At 38.4% G+C, this 21012-nt stretch overlaps 2 protein-coding genes across 2 annotated transcripts in view; one reads left to right on the forward strand and one right to left on the reverse strand.

Moving 5' to 3' along the window:
- The first annotated feature begins 63 nt into the window (after positions 1 to 63).
- The window catches only part of mrtfbb (myocardin related transcription factor Bb), a 108624-nt gene continuing 87675 nt past the window's right edge, over positions 64 to 21012 (forward strand). Inside the window, 3 exon segments of the mRNA XM_079645186.1 lie at positions 64 to 256; positions 14953 to 15045; positions 15393 to 15569. Of these exon segments, the coding sequence (XP_079501312.1) occupies positions 15561 to 15569 (9 nt within the window). The 5' untranslated portion in view covers positions 64 to 256; positions 14953 to 15045; positions 15393 to 15560.
- Positions 428 to 3674, reverse strand: igfals (insulin-like growth factor binding protein, acid labile subunit). Its single transcript, XM_079645438.1, has 2 exons — positions 3542 to 3674; positions 428 to 3432 (listed from the first exon to the last, which is right to left on the reverse strand). Exon 2 carries the CDS (start codon positions 3425 to 3427, stop codon positions 1694 to 1696), a length of 1734 nt encoding a protein of 577 aa, XP_079501564.1. The 5' UTR covers positions 3428 to 3432; positions 3542 to 3674; the 3' UTR covers positions 428 to 1693.

Raw genomic sequence — 21012 nt, forward strand, 5'->3', positions numbered from 1 at the left:
TAGATAGATAGATAGATAGATAGAAATGTTACTGTGCACAGTATTCTGCGCGTATGTAGTGCAACGTTGTATTCTATATCAGTAAATGCAGTACACACATGCTAGCATTCTGGCTTGTAAAATGCAATTTCGGTGTTGTACTGAAATAATTCGTGCACCTGGCAAGCTAGCTCATTAGCTAGCTAGCTAACTAACTACTGTGCTATCTAATGCAGGAGCTGCATCGACCAGGACTAGCCAGTTGTTAGACTGAAAGGTAAGTCTACACATATTCTGTTCATATTCAGATGCATGCTTTCAGGTCATAGTAATATCTATATTTTTTCCTGTGAAACTTTACCATTTTACTTTTTTTGTATGACTGACATTGTGCTGTGTATCAGTGTTGTTGTAGCATTTTCGAAATACACAAATGTACACGAATACACAAGTTTAAAGATATTTATTGCACTTTCAGGCAAGTTTTCCAATTGTGTATTTATTTTTAAAGTGACAAAACATGTTTATTTATTACACTAAGTAATACAGTTCTTGATATTTAAAGCTGGAGCCTACAGATATTTCCTACTACCTGACATTTTTGCTAATTGTTTTTATCTTAATGGGTTAAACTTAAAATGCAGTTGTGGTGCTCTTAGTTTTATGTAAATGTACCTATGTTTTCAAATCAGGCTTACATTTGTTTTGACCTGTTATCCCGATTGTTAATTTCTCAAAAATACTCATGAGAAACATGAAGAAGTGGGTTCAAGTGATATTTAAACATTTGAAAAATACATCCACCTATTTTGTTTAACATTGAGTGCAATTCCAATCTTCCTTTCTGTAGGTGAAATTGTACATGTATTTTACATATTATTACACATTCACCATTAATGAAGACACATTTGTATTTTCTTTTAATTAAAAAAAATGAATAGCACCTGATAAATATTTTCAACCATTTTCTCTAAAGCACGTGTTTCAAACTCAAGGCCCGGGGGCCAAATCAGGCCCTTGGTGGATTTAATTTCGGCCAGCAGGATCATTTTAAATTACTATTAGATATGGCCCGCCGGTATATTGCACGCACACCTTCACTCAATCCTGAGGGTTTCCTCAGCTCAGAGCCTGAGCCCAAACCTTGATGAACTTGCACCCAAGATGAGATGCCAAGTATCTGGCTTGAACTAGCATCACAGAGCAGCACACTGAGTTTAATGGATGTTTCCTTCTGCACTTTCTTTCTCATGACAACAGGGCATGTTTGGTTTTTTCTTTGAGGGAAATAGTTTTATTAAAGCTGTTGTTGGCCTTTGAAAAATGTAATCATAAGAAATTACTCCGGAAAAGCTGCAGATATAGCCATAAGAAATGAATGCAACTGATTATTTAATGTTTAAAAACAATAGGCAATCATTTAAGCTTTGTTAGTTCCAGGTTTAATATTTGCAATAAGTTCATTTCAATACGTTTTGCAATAAACATTGAACCAGTCCGGCCCTCGACTAGTACTGATTTTTTTATTTTGGCCCACTGTGTATTTTAGTTTGACACCCCTGAAGGCTACCATATCTGTTAATAGTCAATGGTAAACAAAAACCTGAATCATGCATTAGCGTTGACATTACATTTTGATATCAGAAATGTTATGAGCATTGTTATATATATTACAGAACATTAAACAATTCTCAAATCCAATCTGCATGTTTGTCTAGCAACCTTGGAAGAGTTCACTGTCAATATCCCGCAGGTCCTGACCAGCTAGACGTGGTGGGCCAATGCATGTTATGTTGTTGTATATGGTGATAGTTGAGTCAGGCTCTTCTCCCTCTGCGTGGGTCTCCACTTGCCGAGGTATCACCAACGGACTCTGTAAGCTGTAATTTCTCAGTGGGAGGGCACTGCAGTCACATTTCCACCGGTTTCCGGAAAGCAGAAGTTTTTCCATATTCTCTGGAAAATCAGGGACTATACTTGTCAAGCTATTAGCTCTCAAGTCCAGATAGCGCAGCTTTGGGAGTATCTGCTTTGTGCCATTTTGCAGAAACTGTCGACATTCATTGTTGGATAACAGCAAGAACTCCAAATTCCCTAGGCCGGAGAATGTACGGGATGTGAAAGCGTCCAATTTGTTAAAACTCAAGTCCAGTCCCAATAGGCCCACCAGGTCCACAAAGCTCTGGTGTTCCACAACAGAGATGTTATTGTGCTGCAAGAAAAGCCTCCGTAAACCAGACAGTCCAGTGAAAGCTTGCCCTGTGACCCTTGCTAGGCAACCTCTGTCCAGATGAAGACTATGAAGCTTAGACAGACCTTTGAACATTTGGTCGGGTAGACTTTGGAAGCAGCTTCCAGAAAGGTTGATGACAGCCACATGAGAGAGCCCTGTGAAACTACCCACTTGTGCCTCCTGCACTTGGTTGTGCTCTAGCTCTAGGACCTCCAGATGACCCAGCCCTTCAAAGATCCTTTCCCCCAGGGCTCGGATCTTGTTGTAGCTGAGGCGTAGCTCTTCTAAGTACTGCAGATCCCGGAAAGTCCTGGGCCGAATTCCAGTGATTGAGTTATTGGAAAGCCGCAGTACATGGAGACTGTGCAGGCCCAAGAAAGTGTCGTCATGGAGCGAAGTCAGTCTGTTGTCTGTGATATCCATCCATCTCAGTGACTTCATTTCTACAAAGGCTCTGGGGGCCACTGTCACAATGTGATTCTGGGCTAGGTAGAGCTTTTGAAGTTTAGTGAGTGTAGCAAATACATTGGCTTTGATAACCTTGAGGTGATTTCCAGTCAGATCCAATTCTTTAAGCTCGGCAAGATTTGTGAAAAGCTGTGGCTGTAAGTAGGCGAGTCGGTTCCCTGCAAGAATGAGCTCCCGTAGACCTCGCAGGTCCTGGAAAGCTGTCTCAGGTAAAACTGCTAATGAGTTCCCCCCTAGGTTGAGAAGCCACATGTGTGAGAGTCCAGCAAACAGTCTTTCTTCAATACGAGACAGTTGGTTGTTATGCAGACTAATTGAGGCAAGGTTGAGCGTATTCTGGAAGATCGTACCTGGTAACGCACGGAGGCGATTCCGCTCGAGGTGAACGTGCGCTAGCGACCTAAGCCCTTTGAAAGCCTGAGGGTCAAGTGTCTGCAGCTCTCCACTCTGCAGATTCAAAAAGTCCAGGTTAGAAAGATCCTTAAAAGACGCTGCTGCGAGGGATGTGAACAGGTTGCCGTCCAGCCAGAGGGAATGAGTGGCGGGGGGAATGTCAGACGGGGTTTGTGTGAAGTTCCGAGCACTGCAGTACATGTTGAGCGCCAAGCTGTAGTCATCATGCAGACAAGTGCATCCCTTAGAACACGGTATAGGCTCTTCAACCACTGTGTCCCCAGCGGTGTCTGGGTCTGGCAACGCCAGTGATGTCCCCAATACCCACAACACCAACAGCACAATGGTTTGCATAGCAGCTGTGGATAGAAATATAACATCAAAATATAAATACTCAGTTCACTGCAGAATACAACATTCCCAAAACTCAAATTTTAATATATTGGTTCTGTATAAGGATTGACTTACCCTATATGTGAGAGGTCTTGATTTAAGTGCAGGCAGCGAAACACTGGATGACTGAACCTTATGCAATAGCTTGTATGCTGAATGGAAAACCTTCCAATCCCCCACAGTCCTTTTTTTTAAAGGGGGGCTGCTGAATATGTAACATTAACCCATCCCTGCCCATTAGACTTGTCTTGTATGTTTCCAGTAGTTTTTCTCATGTACAGAGTTTATTCAAGTAGTTTTTTTTTTTACCACCAACATCACAGTTGATAGTTTATTTGCAATAATCAATACCCTTTATGTTTATAATACAGTCAAAAGACAATAATGTACTTTCCATTGCCTTAGTAAGGTGTTAACCATACTTAGTTAAGAACTAATAACTAATCTTTTGATGTATATAAATCTAAATGTTCTTATAATATAATAATATCTCTAGACATCTCACTCTTACTGTATTGTCATCTTAATAAAGGTTTCTGTGGCCTTTGGTGTTTACTAAAGTCAGGGTCCAGTCACTGAGTGCATTTGCTGTAGATTTGAACTGATTTACAGGTGTGGGGTAGGGATACGATGAACCCAGTGCACTATGCCTTAGACTAAATTCATTAGGTTTTATTCTTAACCCGATGCATAAGTGGGTCTTTTTTGACCCGGTGAGGTGGTTTTCTTAGAGTATCTTTGTAATTACATTTTTGTATCAATTAATATTCCAGCTATTCCTCAAAAAACATGTTTTGGATATCATGCCATTGAAATTTTAAATCTACATTTTAAGAAATTGTAGTTTTTGTATTTCTACCCCAAGCTTCCATAAGTAGGTCAAAAATGACCTGCATGCATTTTCTATGCAATTTCGTTTTTTTTTCAAAATGTCTAAAATTATAAATTGTGAGAACTTAAATATAAAATATTTCTAGTGTGAACCAAAATATAATACTAAATATTATACAAGTGATCTTTCTTAACCAAAATGACAAAAATGGCATAAAAACACATATTATTCTAATATGGGTCCTTTTTGACCCACTTATGGAAGAGTGTAGGGTCCAGTCACTCGTGCATCTAAAGGTTAATACTTGACCTTTAATCAGGTAGTTTTGAGGAGTCGTAGCAAGCTATAGTTTCCTTCTCACCTCAAACTTGGTGAGGGTACGATATATCTGTTATTAAATATTGTTGGCTATTTAACCACCCCTTGCCCACCTCCTTGATATATTTGAATAAAATATACAAAAGTAAGCACCATCTAGATTATAAAAAAGAATAATCTAGATGCTTCAGTAATGAAAAATTTCAGGCCCATATCAAACCTCCCATTTCTAGGTAAAATCATTGAAAAAGTTGTTTTTCAACAGTTGAGTAACTTCTTGCATTTAAATAACTGTTTTGATGTGTTCCAGTCAGGCTTTCGTCCAAACCACAGCACTGAGACTGCTCTTGTAAAGGTCTTCAATGACATCCACTTAAACACAGACAGTGGCCGAACTTCAGTGTTAGTATTATTAGATTTCAGTGCTGCGTTTGACACTGTTGACCACAACATATTACTAGACCGACTGGAAAACTGGGTGGGACTTTCGGAAACAGTTCTAAATTGGTTTGAATTCTACTTAAAGGACAGAAACAACTTTGTTTCTATAGGTAAATACACATCTGAGTTGACAAATATGACATGTGGGGTACCTCAAGGCTCCATCTTGGGGCCTCTTCTCTTTAACGTCTACATGCTACCACTGGCCTAGATAATGAAGAACAACAAAATAAGTTACCATAGCTATGCAGATGACACACAAATTTACGTAACCATTTCACCAGGAGACTATGCTCCTATTTAAACACTGAGTAAGTGCATTGAACAAATCAATGACTGGATGTGTCAGAACTTTCTCCAATTAAACAAAGATCAAACTGAGGTAATGGTTTTTGGAGCCAAGGCAGAACATTTAAAAGTTAGCGCTGAGCTTCACTCTGCAATGTTTAAAACAACAGATAAAGCCAGAAATCTAGGTGTAGTCATGGACTCTGACCTGAGTTTCAACAGTCACATTAAAACAGTTACTAAATCAGCTTACTATCACCTAAAGAACATATCTAGGATTAAAAGACTAATGTCACAGCAGGATTTGGAAAAACTTGTCCATTCTTTTATCTTCAGTAGACTTGACTACTGTAATGGTGTCTTCACAGGTCTCACAAAAAAATCAATTAGAAAGCTGCAGCTGATTCAGAACGCCGCTGCTCGAGTCCTCACTAACACTAAGAAAGTGGATCACATCACTCCTGTTCTGAAGTCTTTACACTGGCTTCCTATGTGTCAAAAAATAGATTTCAAAATACTGCTGCTGGTTTATAAAGCACTGAATGGTTTAGGCCCGAAATACATTTCTGACCTCCTGCTAAATTATGAACCATCCAGACCTCTCAGGTCTTCAGGGACGGGTCAGCTTTCTGTCCCCAGAGTCAGAACTAAACATGGAGAATCAGAATTCAGTTATTATGCTCCAAATATCTGGAACAAACTCCCAGAAACCTGCAGGTCCGCTGCAACTCTTACTACTTTTAAATCCAGGCTGAAGACTTTTCTTTTTGTCGCTGCTTTTAATTGAACTATTCATATCTTAGACTGCACTGTAACTTTTATCCATGTATTTTTTTCTTTTAATGTTTCTTTTATTAGCTTTTCTTTTTAATGACTGATTTTAAATGCCATTTTCTTAATGTCTTTCATTTTTTGTAAAGCACTTTGAATTGCCTTGTGTTGAAGAGTGCTATATAAATAAACTTGCCTTGCCTTGCCTTGCCTTGCCTTGCCTTGCCTTGCCTTGCCTTGCCTTGCCTTGCCTTGCCTTGCCTTGCCTTGCCTTGCCTTGCCTTGCCTTGCCTTGCCTTGCCTTGCCTTGCCTTGCCTTGCCTTGCCTTGCCTTGCCTTGCCTTGCCTTGCCTTGCCTTGCCTTGCCTTGCCTTGCCTGTTGGCACAGTCACAACAGCTGTATGTATATTACCTGATATATACTCTAACGGCAGTTTCATTCACTTATTTGAGAGGGTAGGATGAGGTCAGTTCCAGAAGTCCATTTCCTAATCACAGCTATGATTATAATGACTAACTTTGTGTTTACTCGTTTTCTTGGTATCTAAGTTACAACCATGAACTGGTCATGCTCTAAAGGACAACCAAATCCAGATAACACTGCGTGCTTGCACATGCATTTCATTGATCCACTTGCCAACACCGGATCATTACACTATAAAGACAAATCATCATGTTGTATATGATCTAAAGATTTGAAATGTCTTCAAATCAAGTCCTCTTCCGCAGTGATAAGTAGGTGAAATGATATCAGGTAGGGAGGTTACTTGATGCAACCACTTTGCCTCTGGTAGTTGCATGGTTACACTCAGTCGATAAACTGGCACAATGTTTCAAATAATTTAGATTTTGTAATTGAGTTATGTTGAACAGATTTATATAAATAAATAAAGGTGGCATACTTAGTGATTTTCAACCATCTTCTATATCCCATAAGCATTCATTTGAATATTATTTTCATTAGATTAATTTATGTTGCACACCAAAAATAATAATATGTCAAATATTTGTAATGGCTTGTGAAATTAGCAATCCCTGCAGCCTTTTTAACATGTGCATGCTCTTCCAATTAATCAATCACTGATCCTAAAGAAACGTGTGATGTATTCTGAGAAAAAGGAGGAGACTAATGATTTCTTATTTGTATTTCTCTTGCCAGTAGAGAGCACTGCGGCTCTGCTGTCACATCTACAGCTGGTTCTGCTGTCTGTCTGTGAAGGGCTTCCTTAGCCTTCCAATAGACATGTTATTTTAAAATGCTAAATAGAGTATGACCACAATAAAGCAGATTATTTAAAAATAATTGGTGTGTTCAGTATTATCGCATTGTCACTCTCATTTTTCGTTGTGTCTTGGGCAAAGCACCAATATATCAACAATATCAAAGGGGGTTTTGCTGTTATTGCTTCATATAATTAGGGCTTGGCAATATGTCGATATCTTGAGACTAGATATTGTCTTAGATTTTGTGATATTGTAAATAGCACAAGTGTTTGATTTTCTTCTGCACTCTAAAAACAAATGCCTTGGCTCTACAAAGAAAATCAACGCAACAGTTTGCATCGATGTTTATTGAGTTAAGACAACTTCTAATGAAATTGTCTTAAAGCAACAAAGTTATTTGAGTTAGGGGAGAAGGCTTTTCCTCTACAATCAGAGGTGTTTTTAATTACCACTTACTTAATAATTGGTAGCATAAACACAAGTTTTGAAGTTGATTACTCAAAAGATTAAGTTATTCCGACTAGTTTTACCACATGATTTAAAAGGAATTTTAAGTTGTATGTACTTAATTACGATCATTGTGAACACAGGTTTTAAATTGACAACCATTTATAAATTAAGTTGCTCCAAATATATTATATTCAATAGTTTTTTTTCTTAGCTTTTTCATGTTTTTGCCTTTTAAAGAAAGAAATTAATTGATTCCTCAACAAAAATATTAGGCAATTCACTTTTTATTTTGAACTGCAGTTGTTTATTTCAACACATGATGTTTCGATCAGGAGAGAATTCATTTTGTTTGAAAATGTATTGACACATGCGATATGATAAGGTGCATGAACACCTGAAATCACAGCTGACTGCAGGAGAGAGGAGAACCATTTTATAGTTTGGCTGCAGCACAGTGATTGGCTGCTGGAGAATGAGGTGAAATTTAATAGGTTAAAGAGAACGCCTGTGATGAGCTGATTATATGCAGCTGCGGAGTGAATGTATACCCAGTCTTCCTGAAAGAACTTGGGCTGAGCTTCATTTAAATCTTGAAAAAAAAGATAAATAACACATTTAAATTGCTCCACAAATAATAAATAAACACATTAGCCATATTACCATGGGAAATGGGGACACAGCAAATCAATGCTGCCATCACATCGAAGTTAGAGGCCTTTGCATATTCAAAACCAGTGCCAAATATGTAAAATCTGTAACGTTTTTGTAAAACTACAGTAACAAACTTTCAATGGCCACCAATCTGCAGATCACACAAATCAATTTAGCAAAAGATGTAATAAAGATGTTTACACTGCCGACAGTCATTATTTCAAACAGTATGAACACATTTAACGTAGAATGCTTGCTCATTCATTTGTTTCCCTCGACCACGATGCTTGCCATCGTATTGTCAAATCCTGGGGTGGACCGGTCACTGATGATGGCGATATTCATGTCCTTTTGAAGCACATTAAATAATAGGTTAGCGCATAAGAGATAATGAATTAGGTAATTGCGTACTTTTTAAACTGTCACTCTTAGCGAATTCAGAGCCATTATTACCAGCTGCTAAAGCAACGCTGGTATTGTTTTCACCTATTGAGTCTGCATGTGTGTGTCATCATGGCAATGTGGTCCTGAAGACACACAGAGGTGGTTTTGAGTACTTTGCCTAGTGTTTAAATGTATGTGGACAGATTTAGTCAATCGCAACCGTGCAAGTTTTAGTGTATCTTCTCATCTTTTTTGCAGGTTCCATACAATATGTGAACTGGTTAAGTGAAGAGCAGAAGCCACTTTTCAAATGTTACACAATCCTTTTCCGATGCCATTGCTGTCAACACCTATCCATGCTGAACGTTGCTAAGATATTATTGATTTGGGTGTGGCCAAAAGTGCAATATGCTTCAAAATGTAACTGACAAATAGCAGTGCTTTTGTCCTGTGTTTTTTTACACTGTGCCCGTGGATTTTATTTTATTTCAAGATTTGTAATTACGTCGCTAAACTCCTTGAAAAGGTCCTCTTCCTTTTCTCCAAGGTACACGACAAGGCAGCGGATGGCTATAGTCCTCTGCGTACTTCAATTGTATTGTGCTATTTTTCGAAAAAGGAAAAAAAGATAAATTACTAGGGATGCACCGAATATTCGGCCACCGAAAATTATCGGCCGAAAATGGTTAAAAAGGCCCTTCCGAATGTCAGAGAACAGGGTTACGTTGATCATACTCCGCATATTTGTCCGGGTGTTTTGATTTCAAGTGGTGGAATAATCCCGAAGCAGTGAAAGGCTTTGCAGTTACACCCCCTCGAGAAATGTCAGCTGAACACGTTTTACAAATCGCAATCCGCACCTCTCTCTCTGATATTTTTAAATATCTCCAAGCGGCAGACATGTTGGCTGTGAGCCAGCCGCGAACATGGTCGCGCGCCGTGCTTGTCGCCGCGTTTTGATTACGTCATCACAACAACACGTTAGGTTACCAAACTTATAGGTGCATTTGTTGTTGTTGAAGGCCTGGCTGTTAGTCTTTATTTACACTATTTTGTTGTAGGCCTGCTGGCCTAGATGTTTATGCAGTTTTAAAGCACCTTGGCTTTGTTCTGAATGCACTTTGTTGTAGTTATCCTACAGAGAAAAGAAAATGCACTTGACTTGGAATTAATGTACTGTATGCATTCAAAAGTGCTGAATAAATGTGTTATGGACCCATAATAGTGATTATTATTTAAGTTAAGTTTTGCCATAATCATGTCTTTTTCCCTAATCAGGTAGCTGAACAACATTGGTAACAAATGTATACATTATATATATTTCTATATATATATTTCTATATATATATTTCTATATATATATATATAGAAATATATATATATATATATTTCTATATTTCTATATATATATATTTCTATTAATCATTTTCGGCCATTCGGTTTTCGGCCAACTGTTTCCTATTTTTGGTATCGGTTTCGGCCAAGAATTTCCCATTCGGTGCACCCCTAAAAATTACCTAAATTAATATATTCTGAATGGTTGACTGCCAACAACAATTAAGTTATCAAGCCAATTGCATTACTTACTACAACTTGAATTTTAGTTTTAAGTCAATTAATGCAGAAATCAGAGTTCAAATTACACACAATATTAAGTTGATGTAATTACCAACATTATTACGTCAACACAACTTATAAATTAATGTTTGCAAATTAAAATGTTTATCTAAATCAATTAACTCACATTTTTATCTTGCAACAATGCATTTAATTAAGTGGAGGTCAAAGGTCGCCTGAATTCGTTTTTAGAGTGTGGTTAAAAAGCTCCATTACATTAAATTTATTTAATTTCCCTTTTTTCCTTATTTTATATTTCCCCATTAATACAACATTACTGATGATAATGAGGTGTTTAGTCTACAATATAACAGAGCATGAATATAAGTATTGTTTTTTAAAACAGGTAAACAAAACACTGTAGGCCCAGTCTAACAATCGGCCCTTTTCATGATTGTTGTTCTCCCAACAAACACCTCTAATGTGCTCTTTCTCCGGATCTCAATCAGACACAGAGGCTTCCAGGTCCTGTCAGCTGCTGTGTTCTTCCTGAGTGGAGGAGAGGAGTGTTAATAGTGCGCAGCAGAGCCTGCCGCTGCGCCTGTAAATGTTTGACTCAGCTGTGCCTTTTGCTTCTGGAAGGATCATTTCTTCAAATGACTCTACAGTAGATAAGCACTATGCCTCCTCAGCGGTGGAGAACAGGCCTGAAAGGAATAATGTCGTTTAAATTGGATGGTGCATGCTGATCAGGAGAGAAACCCATCATTACATTACATTACATTACATTACATTGCATTTAGCTGACGCTTTTATCCAAAGCGACTTACAATAAGTGCATTCGACCAGGAAGATACAACCTTTAAGAAAACAGAATCATATAAGTACATCAGGTTTCATAGAGCCAAACATTTCAAGTGCTACTCAACTGGCATTTAGAAAGCCAGCCCTTTATTAGTATATAAGTGCTTTGTTAGTAATTCTATCGCTCGAAGTGGAGTCTAAAGAGATGAGTTTTCAGTTTGCGTCGGAAGATGTGTAAGCTATCTGCTGTCCTGATTTCAATGGGGAGCTCATTCCACCATTTTGGAGCCAGGATAGCAAACCCACGTGTTTTTGCTGACGGGAACTTGGGTCCCCCTCGCAGTGCGGGTGCAGCGAGCTGTTTGGCTGATGCAGAGCGGAGTGCACGTGCTGGGGTGTACGGTTTAACCATGTCCTGGATGTAGGAAGGGCCAGATCCATTCACAGCATGGTACGCAAGTACCAGTGTCTTGAAGTGGATTCTAGCAGTTACTGGAAGCCAGTGAAGGGAGCGGAGGAGCGGTGTGGTGTGGGAGAATTTGGGAAGGTTGAAGACCAGACGAGCCGCTGCATTCTGGATGAGCTGCAGAGGTCGGATGGCACATGCAGGTAGACCAGCCAGGAGGGAGTTGCAGTAGTCTAGGCGTGAGATGACGAGAGCCTGGACCAGAATCTGCGCTGATGTCTGGGTCAGCTGGGGACGTATCCTCCTGATGTTGTAAAGCGTGTATCTGCAGCAGCGGGTTGTAGCAGCGATGTTTGCAGTGAAGGACAATTTGTTATCTAGGACCACACCCAGATTCCTTGCAGTCTGAGTCGGGGAAACAACAGAGGTGCCGATGTTGATTGTTAGGTCAAGAGTGGGACAATCTTTTCCCGGAAGGAAGAGCAGTTCAGTCTTGTCAAGGTTGAGCTTGAGGTGATGAGCAGACATCCACCGAGAGATGTCTGCTAGGCAAGCAGAGATGCGTGCGACGACCTGGGTCTCTGAGCGGGGAAAGGACAGAATTAGTTGGGTGTCGTCAGCGTAGCAGTGGTATGAAAAACCATGCGGGCTAATGACAGACCCGAGCGAGTTTGTGTACAGGGAGAAGAGGAGGGGACCAAGAACCGAGCCCTGAGGGACCCCTGTAGTTAATTGACAAGGGTCGGAATGTGTCTCTCACTCTACCGCTGTGCAAATGAATGTCAGAGAACGTTTTACATTAAATGCAAAGACAGCAGAGTAAAATCTTATAAAATGCATTATAACATTAACTGTAACTCCAGAATAGTCCAGTGGAAGCTGTTAGCTCTGTTTGAGTCACTTTTGGTTCATATTTTTTTCTTTTGACAGGCATGTGTTATTATTGTCTGTCAACCCCAAACGCTGAAAGTTTGGTTTTTAAGTGCTGTTTATCAAGTGTACTTAATTTGTTGTACATTATAAATAAAAAAAGGAAGGTTCACAGATTGGGACAATTAGATATCCAATCTTTAGCTTCAACTTTAACTTAGTTCCCCAAGAGGCACATTTGTCTCACAGCCAGGTACAACACGCACTGAAACATAAAAAAACCCCAATTGAAACAGGTGTTCGAGATATCAATCAAAAAACGAACAAAAAGGTGGAGGTTAAAATGTGTCAGTTGACAAACATAGCCTAAAAAAGTATGACTACTTGTTTTTTTGTTTGCTTTGAGTCGTTCTAGGCAGCCCCCCCAAGTATTTGTACACATTGTATGGTCCGAGCTGAAATACAGAAATAAAATAGTGAAAGAGACATAATGATGCAAGCAAAATCCAGGAATAAAAACCAGTTATGCGTATAAATAAGATTAATATAAAACATAGTGTAAAATGAAATACTGTACAAATAAATACTGTCAAACAAAAAACACTGTAAAACCCATCCCAAAAAAAGCTACTGATCTAGTGTATTTTTATAAAACAAAAACATAAAACCAGTACATGTGTAAGTAAACTAAACTAAACTAAAAAGATAAAAAGCCAGCATCTGAATACAGTAAACTGAACCATGGGAGGAGCTAGGTCTTTTATTCACAAAATCATAAAGCAGTAGATTTATCCTCCTGGGTTACTGCAGGGGTTATTCAAAAATGTTGGTCTCATCTGTTGCACATAACACGGTGTGAACAGCTGTCATAAATGACTTTCTTGCCCCTGCTCTGTCTCTTTAACCAAGACCCTTTCTTGGTGAAATTTGTAATCCACATGAAAAGGGTCGAGCCATTCTTTATTTTTCTATTAACCAAGGTGAAACGTTAATTGATCTAAATTATTTTATTTGTCTCTTCCCAGACCTAATATTGGATAGATAATTGACCCTGAACAATCCAGCTTCCTCAACCCTGTGAACTACGGTTGGTTGTATATTTAATCTTCAAAAATACACCAACTTTCCTTTGTAATAAATGACAGCAGGCTCAGTCAACACTGCCATCCACTGGAAGATTGTCGGACTGTTACACCTTCACACTAATAATTGATAACCGAACAAAGAGAAACATGTCCTGGTTGAAAAAGAGCACTTTTAAACACAGTTCCTCAGTGGCCTGTCACCCAGGGAGGTGATGGAGGTGATGGAGGTTCAGCGCTGCTTCGTCAGTCCTTTGACAGCCAAAGACCCGGACACCCCTGCAATGGCTATTAATATCACTCAGCGATCACTGTCATCTGCTGCTTTCTGCCAGGAGAGAGAATTCCTCTGCTTTTTCTCGACAACTGCTAAGTGCCGGAACTCAGCCACCGTTTCTTAATTGATTGTGATCCCTGTGACTGGAGCAAATCATTGAATCTGATGAGCCAATTAGGCATTTCAATGGCAGTTAGAAGTGTGAGCCACATGATGAAAATATATAGAAAACTATTTTAACAACACCTCTGAAATAAATGTGTTTAAACATGTTGTATTGTGTGTGCACATGATGATTACCTGTAATGTCTAAAAAGTTCAGTTTATGTGACGTAGCGGCTTTGAATTTACAATGTGATATACATAAAGTATCATTCCTTTTAATGAATGAAAAGATAATTACAACTACAGAAATGCTAGGTGGAGTAATTTGCTTTTGCAGTTTTTAATATTTTCTTAAATGTTAAAGGGGAATACATTTTTACTTTGTATTTAAACTTTTTTTTGTTCCGCCAAATATACTTCATCTACAAATAATAATATTATATATATATATATATACACTGAACAAAAATATAAACGCAACACTTTTGTTTTTGCTCCCATTTTTCATGAGATGAACTCAAAGATTTAAAACATTTTCTATATACACAAAATAACCATTTCTCTCAAATATTGTTCACAAATCTGAACATATCTGTGATAGTGAGCACTTCTCCTTTGCCAAGATAATCCATCCCACCTCACAGGTGTGGCATATCAAGATGCTGATTAGACAGCATGATTATTGCACAGGTGTGCCTTAGGCTGGCCACAATAAAAGGCCAATCTGAAACGTGCAGTTTTGCTTTATTGGGGGGGTCTGGGGGGTCAGAAAACCAGTCAGGTTTAACCCTAACCCTAACATGTCACCCACTGACACATTAAAAAATGTTTTAGGGTTTAACCCTAACCCTAACATGTCATGTTCTCATTTTGTAGGACATACAGACATATAAATTGGGCAGGTTTCCCTTTTATAAAACACCATTATCAAGGTCATGTGACTGTCACAGGAAAAGCCTTTTTTTTTGTTTATTCCCTCCATGAAACCACTTGAATTGTTTCTCTTTCTCCTCCTCCCCTGTGAAGGTGCCCGCAGTGGATTCAACAACACCGACCACACTTTTGACTTTGCTGAATACCCTTGAGCACACCCATACACTGTCAGCCTGAAGAGGACAGGTGAGAGTCACTTCACACACTCAAACACACCAGAGGCTGTCTGAATTAGATTCCAGTTTTTAAATCAAGGAGGAGACCTGGATTCCATCCAGAGGGAGAAAGGGAAAGCAGTGGATGAAACTCAGCAAAGTACAGTTATATATGTCATACGACCTTAAGACAAGCAAACAATGTATTCACTGTTCAAAGATATAGACCCACATGAATAGGTTTACCCATAAGGGACTGACAAGTAGGATACATTCTCCTGTTGAGATGCTTCTTTAGTGAAAAACAGTCATGTGTATAGCTCTTGTACTTCATCTACATGTAATGATGAAAGGTGTACATTTCATTTTCCTCTGCAGCTGTGTCCAGGTAAAAAGAGTGATCTAATTTTAGAGGAAGTGTCGTCCACGTCTGCACAAATCTGGGCCAGACAAGGGACGCGTATAGACTCAGCTGAGGTCTGATGACATATTAGGAATCTGCATCGTGTGACGTGAGGTGTCAAGATCGTCTGCTTCTTTGCCAGGATGATGGAGGTTTGTTTGATGGAGTTTTAGTTGACTAAGTTGACAGCTGGTGTAGCTCGAGTTGCTCCTCAAAAGTAGTCTTTTTTTTTCATTTCCGTTCGTCCTACATAAGTCCATAAGAAAAACTAAATCCAGGATTGACTGCTTCGTTTACCTTTTAACATCAGGAAGCTTCTCCCAAAATAACAAAAAAAACATTACCTACTTTTACCTTTACTTGGTATGATGTATGACAGCTCCATATGAGAGCCAAAAAGCCACCTTTCAAGACTCTGTGTTTGTCTCAAATATACACTGGATTTTATATGTATCCCTGGTGTAGCTTTTCAATAAAAGGTGTTAGCTATCTCATCTCCTCGTACTTTGATGGAAACACATTACAAATGAAAAACTATGAAAAGTTTGTAAATTAAGCGATGTCAGTGGACTCATTTGACTGAAATTAGAAAAACACAAAGCAATATTCTTCATTACTTTTACAAGTGTGTAACCGATTTTATGGATAACCAAGTATCCTTTAGTCTATTTATTTCTTGTATGGGCAGCATGGATTAAAAAACATGTTTTATAGTCCACTGTGGGCTGGGGAATTCCTCTAGTGCGATGTAGTATGCCTACTTTTGGCGATACTAACAACCAAAATGCCATTCATATGGAAAATAAAGTTTCTGTCTCACTGTTCATTTTGGTTTTCTAACCCAAGCAGCAAAGGACATGGACATTTTTCAAAACAAACATATAGAGACACGGGTCAAATGGTTGCATTTATACAGTTTATTGAGGAATATATATTTTACGTTGTAAAGTAAATAGGCTACAGTCAGAGTTGCTACATTACTTCACACGCCACTTGCCTCAAGAGAGGTCTTGTGCGTGCGTGAGTGTTTGAAAAAGCCTAGGGATGCAGGCTAAGCAGCAGCAGGCAAACCAGAAACATAACCCCCTAGCTTTATCTCCATAGTGTACATTCCAGATATCACTTCACTCTGCATTTAAGACTGATCCTAGTACAGCCTCTGAAAGACAGGGATGTGTATGTAATATTAGATGTAAATGATGCTCTTGATATCACATTTCTAAGTGAAAAATGAGTGCATTCACCATTTCACAGTTCCATAAATCAGGTGTTTCACACCATGTCAGTTTTCTCGCTAATTCTATATATGCAGGTTTATTATGCCTCCTAACCATTAACATTCAAAATTAACAGGTTTTTTTTAAGTTGAAGGACACTGACAACTGAATAATAATTATACATTTAGTGTGCTTTTCTAGGTATTCGAAGTCACATGACCTAAACATTTCACGCAACAAACACAGATACAAAGAGGTAATTTCTTAAAAATACTAAGAAACTGAAGAACAAAAAGCATGTTGAACTGGGGGAGTGTGTCATGGGGGAAGAAAGTCTGAAGAGAGGGCTTTTGAAAAAAGATGGTAAGGTACTTGCTTGGGAGCACAATCAGATCTTCAGACATTTTTCAGCTGCTTAGATAAACTTGTCTTGTCAAGCACATTGGAAGTTATTTAAGTGCAACATGCAAACCGTACATACTGTACAAAGCAAAGCCAGTCTGCAGGGAAATGTCAGGCAAATTATTTTGTTCTCGTTGCACCTCCTGTTATCTAAAAGCCATTTGCACCAAACACTTTATTCTAAAATGACCCAGGTCGAAATATGTGTCATTGCAAGGGGAAATGATTGGGTTTTATCAAGCTGAAGCCCTGGGCCCCAAGTAATGGTGGAATACATGTGGATATAACTGTAGGTCAGTAAGAAGAAATAACGTTTGGGATATATAGGGGAATATATTTAATTGTTCCTTTGCCTAGACTGGAATTTTAGCCCAAAGATATAACTTCAACAAGTTTGTATTTTAAAGTACTATTGAGTCTGTGTAAAATTGCTGAGCCTCAAACACTGATCAAAGCCACATATTTTTTTACTACAGCTTCCCAAACAAAGAAAATGTTTCCTAGTCGGTGAGAAAAAGCTTTAGAAATATTCTGAAGAATGAAGGATTAGATTGAATACAACGGCCCAAACAACCAAACTTTTTGTCAGATTTACTTTCCTTCAGATGAAGTTGCTCCCTGATCAGAATTTACTCGACAATATATACATGAATTATTAAATAGACCAGTGCTTTCTCTTTTGCTGTAAAACTGCCAACTGTGATGTTATTTTGGATAGATATAAAGCTGCTTCATTAGAGCTGCTTTTATTTGGGCTGTAATCATGACAGCTGGGAACATAATAATACAATGTCCTGAGTGATGTTCTTCAACTGAGTGTGGAGATATTGTCTTTTGTAAATATTTCAGTTGCAGCCAGTTACATACTTTTGTTATGTTTTCACACTTAGGTAGAACCGTATTTAACATTTTTGAGGGTGGTGGGGGCCAGAAATAATCAATATTATAAAAGAATAAATGCATATGGCGCCAGATTATGCCATTTTCTAGGCAATATATGTTGTTACAGTAACACTATGAATAGTTCCTCTTTCAAGTATTAGCCCAATTAAGCTGCCATTTTGTGTTTGCATTACCTGAGGGTTTAACTAGCAATGATTGAATTATAAAATAAATGTACCCCTGTTGTGACATAGATGATTGTATGTTCCGAAGTTATAAATCATTGGGTGTCAAATCCAAAAAAGTATAAAGTCCTGGGCCATGAAAGTTTCTTCATAATGCCTTCATGTCTGTGACTGCCAAAGCTTCTTTGGCATAGAAAAGGCAGTGTGTTCCTATGGTGCATTCACAAATAGAGCTGCATTTTGATATGGTAGACAGTCAGTTAGGTAGATTTTGTTTTTGACACTGCCGGTGTAAATCAATAGTATGCTAAATATGTTATTGGATTTTAATACAACTGTTTTAAGTCTTCCTGAAAACAAGGTGTCTGGTTTGACTAAACCTTTTTGTCTTGAAGGCTTTTCTGAGGATTGCCAAGTTAAGGTGATGGGCCACTTATGGAGATAAAGTGGAGCAGCCATTATGAACGGACACATAGACTGAAAAATAACAAGCCTTGTCTGTGAGTTGATTGACATCATTCAGTGAATAGGATGAAGAGAGTGGCAGGAGAATGAAGGGAGGATTAAATGTATACATTATAAGACTGTTCTTTAAGTCCATACAGAAATCTGTCTCTTTAGTGTGCCTACTTACATACCTAATGAAAGAACAAATACAAAGGTTTGCAGAGTGTGAACAGGAGGTAGAAGTAACACATAGGTAATACAATAAACCATGTGAACTACAATAAAACTATAGCCTAAAATTCACTTTAGAAATCACTGAGCTTTATGAAAGCAGACCCTATTTTACATTTCATCAGCTCACTCTCTGCCATCACCCCTGTCCGTGACTATTCCTCAGTAATTGTGCCCAGGCTAAGAATACTGCTCTTGACAGTGTACTTTGTCAGTATTTCATCTGAGGAACTCCTGTTCAAGCTTTATCTGATGCTCAATTTTCTGAATTTCCTAGAATCATTTTGTACTTACATTAACTCTCATCTTCCATATTTGGTACATTTGTGTTGCGGTGTGTTCAAGCAGTTATATAACTAGATTGTGGATTCACCATCTCAAACTCCTTGTTGAGCATTCATTGAGAATTTGAGACACTCATTCACAATACAATACACTTTATCACATACATTTGAGGCATTTGCATTATTTAAATAACACACCAAGTAAAAGCTTAAAGAAGAATGATTTGTTATGATCTCACAAATGGAGCCAGAAAAGGTCTAACAAAGTTTGACCAAAGTTTGATGGGGGGGATTAGATAATGCAAGTCCTGTTTAATATGGTGAAAATATTTCAGCCAAGTCGTTACAAACTCTATAAAAGTGAGAGTTTTGCAGCGATGACACTGTGAAGGTAATCAGAGTATCACAGTTTTAACCAGGGAAAACAGCCTCCATCCTAAATAAACATGACCTTTCTTCCTGCTATGAGCAGAAGGAAAGACTTCCTAGTGTCTTTGTCTGCTGCGGAGTCATCTCTCTGAGGAGCTGAACATTTCTAATCTCTGTGTGCCTCCTTTCACAAACTCTCAGATTTTGCTCCAAGCTTCTCCGCTTGCCTTTGTGGCAGCACCGTGATCTGGGCTGTATAAATGTGCACAGACTTGGAGAATGGATTAATTTGGAGCATTGACAGCCTATTCTGGCCCTGCTGGTGTCTATTTATGTGGAGGAAATTGCTCCCTTATTAACAATCTATCTTGACTGCAGTACAGTGGAAATAATGACCATCGATGTCTTCACTACTTTAAAATTGGACATAGTTCCCTGTACACTTCAGTTTTGTATTTGATTATTTTGTATTTTCGTTAGAAATATACACCAGCATTACAATGTTTTGTAACAGAGTATTTGTTAGTTAATTTTGATAGTTACAAGTGGCAGAGTCCATGGAAGGCAATACTTTTAGACCTTGATTCTCCATTATATGTCTCTCAGTGAATGTTAGAAATGTAAAGAGGAAAAAGTCCCAAACAACAGGATTATGAAATGAACCTTAAATTACACATAAAGTACTATATGAACTCAAATGTAACATATCTTAACAGAAGTAATGGTCAATCTGGGAAAACCTTAAAATTCACAACAGCAGTTTTCCATTTAGATGCTGAAGTGTACCTCATTATTTCAGAAGCTCTTAATTTTCAGTGGAAGTGTCTCATTGGATTTGTATTGCAGTAATTCAATACACTTTACATAGATATATTTGTTGAGTGTATGCATGAACAAAATCTAAGGCTGCTTGAATATTCTCAGATAGTCTTTAATCAACTAAAGTCATTTAATTGCATCTATAAAATTGCCTTCATTTTGGTCGCTATGGTTCTGTTGCAGTTTTCATAAGCAATCCAGATTTCATGGGGTAATTGTGTATATTTAAGTATTTGTTTTGCTGATAAATCTACCCTGAGCCTCTTGGGAACTCTGCTGAGTGAGTTGCTCTATTAGCTTGTGGTTGCTAAGATTGGTCAAGTTTGAAATGACTGGATATAGTGTTATAATCTAAGTGTTCATGGTATTTGTGGTGTGAATGAGGGTCAATGTGGTTGTTCAGAAAGGAGAATGATTCTAAAAGGCTTTCATGGCACTACAAACTGTCAGGTTGGGGAAAATAGGACCCAAGTGCAGTAAAAACACAAAAAGGTTTGGTAACAAAAATCGAGCTATATTAAAAAAAAAAGCTGAAGACAGGAAAAACAAGAAACAAATTAACATAAACAAAACCGGGGAGCGCGACAGACAGGAACAAACTTACGGACGGGAACAGGCAGGTGACATGGACAAGCATAGACGAGCATAGACGAACATGGAACATGGGCATGAAGAAACGACAGGTAGTATGGACATGAAACGACGGGTAGCATGGACATGAAACGAAGACGAACAGACATGGAGCACAGGGGAAGACAA

The sequence above is a fragment of the Notothenia rossii genome, assembly GCF_949606895.1.
Source record: "Notothenia rossii genome assembly, chromosome: 8".
Classification (NCBI taxonomy): Eukaryota; Metazoa; Chordata; class Actinopteri; order Perciformes; family Nototheniidae; genus Notothenia; species Notothenia rossii.